Genomic DNA, 11,933 nt, shown 5'->3' with positions numbered 1-11,933 from the left:
TACAAATTTTTTGGGGGGGGGGGACAAATCTGTCAAATTCTGCAGAATAGATTAACACGCAAAACGTTGTCAAACTAGAACGTGTTCTAGGACTCAAGACTACTATACACTTTTTAGGAGCAGAAAATATTTAAAATTAGCCTAAATATTTAATAAACACAAAAATGTGGGGGATGTGCAGAATTTTATGAATGATTCTATACAGGAAATCTTTTTACAGGAGAGCTTTTCTGTGGAGCTCTGCAGGATTCTGTGCCTGATTGTTAGTCAAATTTGCAAGTTATTCCTAAAGTAAGTTTTATTTAATCACTTAGTCACTCTGCAATACATATGTCATTACAGAACTGTCCATTCTGTTAGAGGGCGACTTGGACATGTTAAATACTGAAAAACACTGCCACATCACCAGTTCAGTGTTCCAACTCTTGACCAGTGGATGTAGTCCGCAGGAAACGTACCCTTGAATAAACGCACTTATTGGTCTCTCTGTATAAAAGAACTATTTCAAGCAGTGGTACAGAGAGGGTCATGCAAGGATGCCAGTGGAAACGCAGAGGGGGAGGGAGCCGCTGTGCGTCTGCAGCAGTTACGCAGCTGGAAAACATCCATTCGTTGGTCTGCCGCCCAAACCTGAGCCTCAGACGTTTGCACAACCACAAAATGTCTATTTTTAGACCCATGTCGTCTGTACCCCAGATATCATCTCTCCTTCGTGCCTCCATCAAAAATGGGCCTGCATGGAAGTGACGGGCCCTTACACGGGCTCCTTACAGCAGGAGCAGAGAACCTCCTCCCAAACATACTTCAAACACATCCTCTAAAATGCTGTGTGTTACCTGGTTGCGTGTCGCTGAGTATTCAGGGTTGACAGGCAAGAAGGGGACGGCGCTCCGTTCCGTCACAAGCGTACTGTGGTTCTGAGTTGTCAGCCACACTAAGAGAAACAGAATGGACATATATAAACAAGACAAATATAAACAAACAGACTCTGATGTCGTAGCCCTGAGGTTTCAGAGAGTTCGCATCTACCCCTCCCGTTCAGTTTGTGTGTTTATGTGTGCGTTTGGCCCCCTGCCTCGCTCCCAGCCCTGCTTACCATCAGAATCCCAGTCTGCCACCCCAGCATGCTACCTCTTCTCCTCTACAACCAGGAACGGGAGTAGTGAGAGGAGGAGGAGGAGGAGGAGAGAATTCCTGCAGCACTCCCTCGCTCTCGCTCCCTTTCACCCTCCTTTCCATTTGGCGTCTCTCTCCCTCCCTTCTCTACAAGCTGACTGCACTGCTCAAGTCCTTCTATAGTTAGTGTTTATACAACACACCTATCACTGTGTCTCCAGGGACACAGATTCAACTGTCCCCTTGCCTCCGGACTGCTCCATAACTACATTACAGAAAGAGTGAGAAGCAGGGAAAGTTGGGACAGGAACAGATGGGGGTTTGTGTCTTACCTGCATCATTCTCTCTACGGTCCACTTCATCGTACACATCCATAGCCAGCTCCTCGAACAAACGGTTATTTAACTGCATCCACACCCACACACACACACAACAGTATGTAGCATTAAAATTCAGACATAGAGGGGAAAGAACACAACATCACAGCAAAAACTGAGCACACACACACAACAGGAGGACAAAACAAAGCAACATGCTCCAACAAGGCACTAAATAAAGATTAAATGCAAGCTAAGGGAATTTTAAGCATCTGCTAAATTTATCTACTGAATTTCTAAGCATTTGAAGAGTTTATTAAACATACTCGTCTCAAATCTCTCAAGAAAAGAGCCTAACCAGAATTCCTGTGACAAGTAATTCATATGGCCACACTGAAATAAAAAACGTTGTGTGATGCAACACAATCATAGTCAATAAGAACATTTTTTATTTAATATGTGGAACGAAATTTTGGACCAATGAGATTTTAGTGTCAGCATAGCTTCGCAGCGCAGTAATACAAAAATTATAAATAAAATGTCCAATAAAATGTCCTGTTTACTTGAGCTGGTTAAGGCAAAAACGTGGAATTAAAGTCAAAATCGACCCTATTTGTTAGTGCATATTACTAGTCTTGTGGTAAACAATTAATCTGTCATTCATCCAGTATTCCATTTTACTCTGAAATATATCACAATACTGAAGTAAATAAATACAGTCACAACTTCTGTTTGACAGACTTTGGACTTCAAGCCCAAAGTATATTTCGTTATGCTAAGGGTATCTGTATAGTGCATGTAATGTAATTTTCATCATCAGCACAGGTGGGCAACACTGACAGGCCAGTAGTTTTACAGTTGTAAAAGAAACGAACAGAAAAACAAGACAGCCGTGTTGTGTCAGGGGGTTAGAAGATACACACCATTCAAATCAAACTGAAGTATACTTTGGGCTTTACATGGAAAAGCTTTTATCGCTTGTTGCTTTATTGTGTTGTGCCTGTCTAAAAACTCAAATTCCCATAATTCTCTGTAGCAGCTCATTAACCTGCATCACTCACCGCTTGAAGCTTCTTCTTGGCTGCCTTGGCCAGTTCAGAGAGGTCCAGGCTACGCAAAGACAAAGACACAGACACAAGAATAAAAGGATGCTGGCGGCATGCGGACAGAGAAAGATGAGGAGAGAGGAAAAAAAGAGATGTGGATGAATGGATGGATGAAGTGCTGCGTAAGGGACGGGACACGGGCAGCCAGAAAAGATGAGGAGGAACAGGAGTGGTTTTTACTTATTTGAATTCATTAGGAACTGATTGGATTGTGATCCATACTAGAATGTTATGACCTAAATGTGAGCTTACAACTATTTCCATTCTAACGTCCCGCTGTTGTGTGGCCTGCGTGGCCTAGATGACATCAGCAGAAAGGACATTTGTTTCTGAGGTGGAACAATGAAAAATAACATGCACTGAATTGTACACAATATGACAGGGAATATGTATTCAAGTAAAAAAGGTAAATCGTGATTTTATATTGACTTGATGGGATGGAAAATTATGAGATATTAAACAAAAATTGTGTTTTCAGACTCCTGTAAATGTGTTTTCTGCCTCATCCCTCTAGTCACCCACACCCAGATGAAGGCCATGTGAGAAAGAAAGAGAGCAGGGTTTATGGAGAGGGGGATGAGAAGAGAGAGAAAGAGATACCTCTGCGTCGGGCACTTAGGGCGAGCTCTGCCTCCAAAAGCGCAGCAAGATGGAGAGAACAGAGAACGAGTGAGCGAGACCGAAAAGTGAGCGAAGACAGACAGATAGAGAGAGAACGAAAAGGGATAGACCCCACATCAACACTCCTTCTGGACAGGTCAGTAAAGGTCATTCAGCTGTGGTGCATTTGAGGTAGTCACTGCTACATAGGTTGAGGACACGCTCTGCCCTAATGCAAACTGATTGACCTTGTGGCGCAACCTGCTGGCCAGCACGCACAAATACACCTGCTGCAAACTGATCTTAGTACACTGTATCTACCCTGTATGGGCAGCGATAAGGAAAAGACTTGAGGGAAGATATCATGACAGGAAATAAATAAAACTGCATTGATGAGCTTCAATATTTATACACAATATTTTTTCTATTACGAATCGGACACATGCAAAAACACTGTCATACACAAACAATGTACCTGTCTGCCATCTGAGGGATGATATAATGACCGTTTTTGTGATCTGCAAAAACACAGACACAAGAAAAACAATGTTGAAATGTTCATCCTCAATTGGGAGGACAGATTGGTCTGTTTCACACCACACACACACATCTAGGACATATTTATTTTGACGGCCAAATTATCAGGTTACAGTATTCACACTGCATGTGTAAGCCTCACAGGAGAAGCTTAGGTGCAATAAGTGTTTCAGCGCGGAGTCTATTTTTGTGTGGAAAGTGCATACACTCAGCAGAAAACGTTAGAAATGCACTATAAACCTGTTTATCAACACTCTTTGCAATTTGGACATCTAAGAAGCAACACAATTTGAATTATGGCCATTTTTTAAAGGGGTCATATGATGTTGCTAAAAAGAACATTATTTTGTGTATTTGGTGTATACAATTTAACCACTGATTTCTAGTCGTGTCCATTTTTGGAAGGCCAAACAAAGTAGTTTCGCTTTCACAACGAAACACAGCGCCACACACGCCGGTCTTGAGTGAGCGGCGGCCGGCGGATTCGACGAAGGAGCGGCCGGTGGGCTTGCGGCAACCACATGTGACGACCCCGGGCTGGACTCCGCTTCGTCCACGGTGAAAGCCGATCCGGCGATCCACAGCACGAAGTTGATGTATTTCCTCAGCGACCAGCACGGATCAGCTCTAGGCATGACGAAGCGGATATCGTCTTCTTTTGGAAGGCCAAACAAAGTAGTTTCGCTTTCACAACGAAACACATAGCGTCTTCACAACATGGCGGCAGTTCAAAGAGAAAGGAAAAATTGAAATCGCATCATATGACCCCTTTAAAGGAAATAGTGTAAAACAGGTACTCTGAACTCACCTGGGCGACGTCCACACAGATAGAAGGCCAGTCTGTCTGTGAGCTCATACTGACACTCTACCAAGCGCTCGGCAAGCTCCACGTGACCTGCTTGCCTGCAAGAACAAAGTCACATTACAAACCAAAGACTCTAGATCCTTTCAAAAACATTAGCTAGACATACAAATAGAGCGATAGAAAGGCAGACAGACAGAGCGGTAGAACGTCAGACTGACAGAACTATAAAACAACAGACAGACAGAGCAATAGGAGGACAGACAAACACAGACAGAGCGGTAGAACATAAGGGCAAAAGACAGAGCTATAACAACAAAACAGAATGATAAAATGACAGACAGACAGCTAAATAGACAGACATAGAGATAGAACGACAAACAGAGAAATAGAATGGCAGAAGGACAGAGCGAGAGAACATCAGACCAACAGAGTGATAGAATGTCAGACAGACAGACAGACAGACAGACAGATCAGTGCCGAGGATCTAGTGACCTCTGTGTTTTATATTTACCGGGCATAGTCTATGGGTGTGCGGCCATTGATATCTGGAGCTCCTGGATCCGCTCCATACACCACCAGCAGTTCGGCCTGCAGAACCTGCCCCGCTTTGGCAGCCACATGTAGAGGGGTCGTGCCCTTTTCCTGTGGAGGGAACATCAGCCACGTGACAGGCGCTGTTCACTCTGCTGTTTTCAAATACAGTCTTTTGGACTGACTGTCTGCACTGTTGTTTCACAGGTAATGAAACCAGATTTTTTTTTTTTTTTTTACAATCTATATTGTTTGCCACAGTAATAACATTAGAATCAAGAAAGAACAAAACTAGAAATATTTTGGTTTGTAAAGTATTTATGCTTTGGATCAGATTTGTAAAAATCGGATGTCATAAACAGTCGGATAACAAAGTTCATAGGTATACATAGAAACGTCCTTAGTTCCAACAATAAACAACAAAAAATTGATATCTAACAATATAGCAATCATAGTTTCTATTTTAGTTATGATGCAGAAAAAACTGACAGAACAAAGAGAACTGTGCGTGATGGCAGATCTTACCGGGTGAAAGAAGTTGGCTTGTGCCCCTAGTGACAGCAGCCGTAAACACGTCTCCAGACTTCCTGTCCTCACACTTGAGTGGAGTTGCTGCAAGCAAGAACAAGAGAATAAGCGAGTGCATGAGAGAGAAAAAGAGAGGGACCCAGCATGAAAGACACAGAAAGCGAGCAGACCTCCTGCACATCCTCTCATTAGGGCCATTCAATAGCACTGAGGAAGGCACATTTATTCACTAGCGGGGTGTCGTTTTAAGGGCCCTCCTGCAAGGGCACAAACAGTGGGGAGCAGAGAGAGGCCGAGGAGGAAAGATGGAATGAGAGTGAGAGGGAAGAGACGGAGATAAAGAGTCGTGAGAGGTGATGCCTTTGGGAAGTCTAACCTTGCTGAGGTCCTTCGTAGTGACCCCATCATCATCACGGCAGGGCAGCTTGTGGACGAAGGCTAACATCTGGTACTTGGCGCGAATGAACTCTGACTTAGTGGGGCTGTAAGGTGAAATATACAAACAGAAACAAATGGAGATCAATTTCAAAATCAAGGAATCAATATAAAATGGAATGCTTGGTCAATAGTCCTGCCTACATCGATACAGTCACGACTGTTTATTTAAAACAATGGCTCCTGCTCTGATGTAATGGACAGGCTTGATTTAAATCAAACCAAATCATCATTTAAAAATCTGGAATAAATCATAAGTTCATCTTAGATGCCTAAAGTTTTTAGTCTTTCTTCAAATAAATAGGGTCTGTAATTGTATTCATATTACATACATAGGAAAATGGAAAAAATAGTAGTGTTTGTCTGCTGTTTGTTTTTTTTTTTTTTAAAGAAAATATTTCAAAATACACTTTCAAAGACTTTACAGGGATAGTTCACCCAAAAATGAAAATTACCCCATGATCTACTCACCCTCAAGCCATCCTAGGTGTATATATGACATTCTTCTTTCAGACGAATACAATCGGAGTTATATTAAATAATGTCCAGTTTAATCCATGCTTTATAATGGGAGTGGATGGTAGCCCAAAATTTGAAGTCCAAAAAATTGGACGCCACTCTCTCGTGAACGTGCGTACGACAGTTAGCGGAAGCTAGAGATTAAGGTTTATTTAAGTTGTAAAAATTTATATTTTTCTTACACGAACGCATCACGTCGCTTCAGAAGGCCTTTATTAACCCCCCAGAGCCATGTAGACTTCTTTTATAATGAATGGGTGCAATTTTTTGGACTTCAAATTTTGGGCTACCATCCACTCCCATTATAAAGCATGGATTAGCCTGGACATTATTTAATATAAATCCGATTGTATTCGTCTGAAAGAAGAATGTCATAGAAACCTAGGATGGCTTGAGGGTGAGTAAATCATGGGGTAATTTTCATTTGTGAAATATTAATAAGTAATTAGGCATTTCAATACATTTACTCATGGATATTTGCCTTTTTATTACAGGTGCAATGAAGACGGCACAGGAAATTCCTTAAACTTTCGTCACCTGCATGAGCTTATGATTTGTAAATGAGACTGGGCGAACCACTGCGCAACTGCTCTGGCAAATTACTTTTTAATTACTCTGTATTTTACTTTTAAAACCTCCTTTCATTTATTCTGAGTGAGCAGATTTGCTAGTCTTGTCTCAGCAGTCTGCTATTACATGGAGCTCCATGAGAACAATTATATACTGCACAGACCAATAAAACAAGAATTACACCCCCAGTCTTCTGTTTTTATGACATTCTGGTATATGCATGATGCATGAATGGTTTATGAGATGGCTTACTGGACTTTATCTTGTGGGTTCGGTTTCCTGCGCCCACTCTGAACTTGTGCTGGATCCAGCAGAGAGTGTTCCCAGATCGAGTTTGCTCCATTACTGGCCAGGGTCTGCACCATCTGAGATGCATACATGCATTTATAAGGCTATGATCCCGAGGAAAATGACAGAAATATGTGTGTGAGAGGCTCTTTAGTTACCTGCAGTAGGGAAGGAGGCCAGCCGCTGTGTCGCAGGTGTTTGACGATGGAAATGTGACGTCCCAGGCTCCTGTGCACAGAACAGCACTCATCGCAGATCAGAACCCCTCGGTTTATACTGCTCCAGCCCGGGTCTGAAAATACATGATAATGTACAATTAAAAATTTTTTACCTTGTGGCGGAAACAGGTTTTTTGTTCCAACATCAATTGAGGGTTGATTTTTCTAACAAGCAAAAAAGACACATAAGGACAGGAAGTGGAAAGATTGACTGGATTGGTTTAGACTGATCACAAAAACTGTCTTTATGTTTTTATAGTCCTGGACCTACTCCTACATCTTATATAAACTGAATTCAGTTTTCGGTATTATATTGAACACTGTTGTAAACGATTCTGCTGATATAAAACGTCGCCAAAGTAAAGTGTAGCTGGATAACACGGACGAGGTTGTGGAAATTGTGAGAATGATTTGTCTTAGTGTTGGAAGCATCAGTAAGAATGGTTAAAAATGATAAGCAAACAACATTATTTGGCCAGCAAAAGTGCATTTATGAATTTATAGCGGTCATTTTTTAAACAATAGCTGTATAATTTCCAGCTATTATTGCAAATTAAAAACTTAAAAGTTGTGAAAACATAATGTTTAATGGATTTACATAAATATTTCCTTCTGACATACATACAAACATGCTGCAAAAAAATGAAATGTCAACATCTTGCCCTGCACTGAATGAGCTCATCGGAGGAAAAGAGCTCTCCTCATATCAAGCAGGGTACAAGTGCAGTCAGGAACAAGGTGACATTCAGGTAAACAGAAAAATGACTAAGTCACAATGTGATAGAAGTGTGCCTCTGGCTGCCAAAGGCCCTCAGGATCTGGCTAAATTTAAACCAGCACCCACAATATTTCCAATATTTTCTTTTTATTAAAATAATAGAACAACGAGGCATCCAAGGTTGAGAAAAAGCCAGAATTAATGTTAAGTAAAATGCCTGCTTGTTTCCTTATTTTAGGCTTATTTTAATCCACCAAATGTTCAGATTCTAACCAACAGTTTGAATCTTGCATGTGATGAAGAACTTCAGAATTACTGGCTTAATTGTAAATAAAAATACCGCATTATATCTGTTTAAAGATGGCCAGACGTTCACAGAGATGGATCTGAGCACCTGTGTGGGAAAATCAAAGATGATGCCATACTTCTTAACATGCTCGTCCTTCCTATAAGTGCTTGAAACCATTAACATCTCAAATGAGTTTCTCTCTGCTCGTAATTAAATTTCACGTGTACACTCTCTAATGCTCACACACGGCGCCATTCAGCCCTCAGTGGCCATGCAATTGACGATCTTCCACACGTTCATTCATACCCATAATACATTTACTAGAATGCATCCGTCTGTCTGTTTCCCCGGCACCCCTCCTCCTCCTCCTCTCTCTGTCATCAGTTCCTCACCTTCCGACACACTCACCATTACCTACATTCCTACAACATGTCAAACACGAAAATGACAAGCTCTATTAGCACCGCAGGACAGGCCAACACAAGGACACAGAGCGTGTGAGGATGCAAAAAAGTCACACAAGCCCTCAAATGTGGAGTCGTCGGCCAGGGGCATGGTGACAGCACTTGTGGCCGATCTTCGAGCATGGTAGCTGAGGAGGTGAAACAGAACTAAACTGTCAAAAACAAGACACACTCCCACATACACGTTCATTCCTGTGGATGAGGGAGCAGCTGTCATGCTCCCCATACCACCCCCTTGGTCTCACCCATGGGGACGGTGAGGCAAAATGAGCAAGGCCAAGGGTGGGCTTGAAGTGACGGCACAGCTGAGCGGCATCAGAAATATGTTTTGTAAACAACTGAAGGCTTTATTATGTCCTAACTTGCTGGTAAACGTATTGAACAATGCTTTTGGGACAAATGGCTAAGAAAAGCCAGACAAACATATGAAGTTCCACTTTATTTAAAATATAAATGCAACACCAACTTCCATCTTTTTTCTCTGTAGAATTTAGGCAATTGTGCCCTGCCCAAGGGCATGTGTGATGGGACTAGAAATGGATAAGAACAACTCAAACCTATAATAAACTATGTAGAAATCTAGATCAATGGAAACCTGTACATACATCAGAAATAAATCAATATATATTTTCCGCCAGCTATGATTTTGGCATGTTGCTCATAATCATAGCAGAAATACTGCACTGATCATTTTATGAAGGCCATCTGTGATAAAAACAGCTCAAACCAGCATAAAGCTGGTTTTTATCTGTGTCCCAGCCTGGACATACTGGTCTGTTGGCTGGTTTTAGAGGGGTTTTGGGAACTTTTCAGCTGGTCATGCTGAGAGACCAGGTTGAAGATCAACTACACAACAGCTTGGCCAAACAGGGAGACCATCTTAAAACAGCTAAGACCATTAACCAGTTTAGGCTGGTTTAAGCATTTTTTCCAGCAAGGAAATGTAATGCTTCATTTTGTAAGCACACTATGAGAATAATAAAGAATAATAACAAATGAATTAACTTTTAGCATTATGCAACAGCATACAGAAATATTCCTGTTGAAAAATATAAATATCTATTATACTTTGGAACAACATGTTGTACAAGAAATAAACAAAACACGTTAATAAACAAATAAACATTCAGGAAATGTGTCACTAAACAATATCTACCAACAAAAAGAATATCAATAAGCAAAACTGTGCACAAACACAAGTAAAGACTGACCCACGTCAGAGTTTGATGTGTACTGTCAACCTGCTAATGCTAGTTAGCTAACTCGTCTCAGCCCAAGTTTAGATTTACTACATTTGGAGAACTGTACTGGACAAACTGAACTAGCACTCTTTATAGCCATAAAGCATTTACAGACTGTAAACACAAAAAAAGTTTTTTACTCGAATAACAGTTACTGGTGTGGTAAAGGGAGTCAGACGGGAGTCCGCAGGCTACTTTTAGCAAACGAGTCTAGCTACTGTCAGTTAGCATTGTTCGATACAGAGCCCGTGTTGTGCTTAATATGCACTAAAAACTTACTTTTAATCAACATAATTTGCTGTCACTACAAAATGCTTATATAAAAGGGTCTGCGTATAGTATAAATGTGTTGCTTTTAATTGACAGCACCTCGCAGGCTCGTCAAACTGGCTTAGGATGGGTGCTAACAAGAAACATCGGATAAAACTTTAACCACGGTAGCAAAGCTGCAATAAGCAGCTCAAATTCATAGTCACAGAAGTTTGGTAAAGGATTTATTTTATGGACAACCATTGTTCTGTTGTATTATAAACCGCAGATAGGTTCAGTGTTAAATTTAGAGACTGTTTGAATAAGCTGGTTTGTTGGGCCGCGATATCGGCCTTAATTTTCGGCCATTTTCCTGATGATCTTAACCGAGTATCCCTGCGCATACGCGGGCTTGGTGTTCACTCGCTAGCGGCCGCGCTCAACCGAGTCCCGGACAACGATAGCTCGCAACAACGCCTCAATCCATAAATCTCAGCCTTACCTGGTGCACTGCAGTCGGCGCACACCTCGCTTCTTTGGACTTTCCTGGACATCGCTGAAACAAAATCTATCACTTCCAGAGATTTTACTTCAATACTGAAGATTATTTAGCTTGCTTTCTCCCCAGGAGCGACGTCTGCGGTTTCAATGCCGCCCCAAATGTCCGGAAGCCGGCGACGAGCTCCCCAGCACTCCCGGTCCTCACCCTTCTCTCTCTCCTCCGGTCTTCTTGTCTTACCGCTACAAGGACTTTACGATTACTTAAAATGAATCCGATTTTTTTGCGGAAGGCGCTTACGTTATCAGATTATTTAATTTTGGGTGTCCCCAATTATCTTTTCCCCACGAATCGTTATCCAAGCCCCGTCTCTGTCTCTGGTAAAAGGGGGTGGGAATAAGAAAAGTATAGATGCACGGTTTATTTACATCCACTGCCCTATACACTTCTGTATGGCAGGCTGCATAGTCTCCCTCTCTCTGACGTCTGTCTCTCGCTCTCTCGTTTCTCTCTCTCTTGCCCCACCGTCGTTAGTGCACAGGCGGGGGCAGACAGAGCAGAGGGACCATGCAGTCATGCCCACCAGCAGAGGCGGACAGTAACTAAGTACACTTTTTGAGTATCGGTACTTTACTTGAGTATTATTTTTTCTGGAAACTTATGACTTTAACTTCACTACATTTGAAAGACAAATATTGTACTTTTCACTCCACTACATTTCAAGATCCTCAAAGTAGAAAGTCGTTAGCAGCTTTGAAAGTCAGTGGGTGATTTTTTCCTTCTCTAAAAACTGTCTTTTTTTCAGACAGTTTATCAGTAATCAATCTTGGGGCTACATGAAGTGATTTCCCAGCATTTTTTGAACACTGACCAGTTGCAAATGTGATATTTATTTACAACAAT

The 11,933-nt window shown here is 41.7% G+C and overlaps 1 protein-coding gene across 5 annotated transcripts in view; it reads right to left on the bottom strand.

The window, feature by feature from the left end:
• The window catches only part of LOC107756839 (ARF GTPase-activating protein GIT1), a 23,107-nt gene extending 11,594 nt beyond the window's left edge, over positions 1–11,513 (bottom strand). For 3 of the 5 annotated variants that reach the window (XM_016574137.1, XM_016574172.1, XM_016574147.1), the window contains exons 1-12: positions 11,034–11,513; positions 7,511–7,644; positions 7,317–7,429; positions 5,917–6,022; positions 5,538–5,624; positions 4,993–5,123; positions 4,485–4,579; positions 3,615–3,657; positions 3,140–3,166; positions 2,495–2,543; positions 1,449–1,521; positions 837–934 (exon numbers count right to left, since the gene is read on the bottom strand). In XM_016574137.1, the coding sequence (XP_016429623.1) occupies positions 837–934; positions 1,449–1,521; positions 2,495–2,543; positions 3,140–3,166; positions 3,615–3,657; positions 4,485–4,579; positions 4,993–5,123; positions 5,538–5,624; positions 5,917–6,022; positions 7,317–7,429; positions 7,511–7,644; positions 11,034–11,085 (1,008 nt within the window). In that variant the 5' untranslated portion in view covers positions 11,086–11,513. The remainder of the gene's footprint in view (positions 1–836; positions 935–1,448; positions 1,522–2,494; positions 2,544–3,139; positions 3,167–3,614; positions 3,658–4,484; positions 4,580–4,992; positions 5,124–5,537; positions 5,625–5,916; positions 6,023–7,316; positions 7,430–7,510; positions 7,645–11,033) is intronic. The other 2 variants (XM_016574156.1, XM_016574163.1) reach the window with 1 other exon arrangement.
• Between the last annotated feature and the right edge of the window lie 420 nt (positions 11,514–11,933).

This window comes from Sinocyclocheilus rhinocerous, unplaced genomic scaffold (genome assembly GCF_001515625.1).
Source record: "Sinocyclocheilus rhinocerous isolate Xijiao unplaced genomic scaffold, SAMN03320098_v1.1 scaffold1152, whole genome shotgun sequence".
NCBI lineage: Eukaryota > Metazoa > Chordata > Actinopteri > Cypriniformes > Cyprinidae > Sinocyclocheilus > Sinocyclocheilus rhinocerous.
Note: the sequence above shows the minus strand (reverse complement) of the source record. Positions and strands in the feature narration are given on the sequence as shown.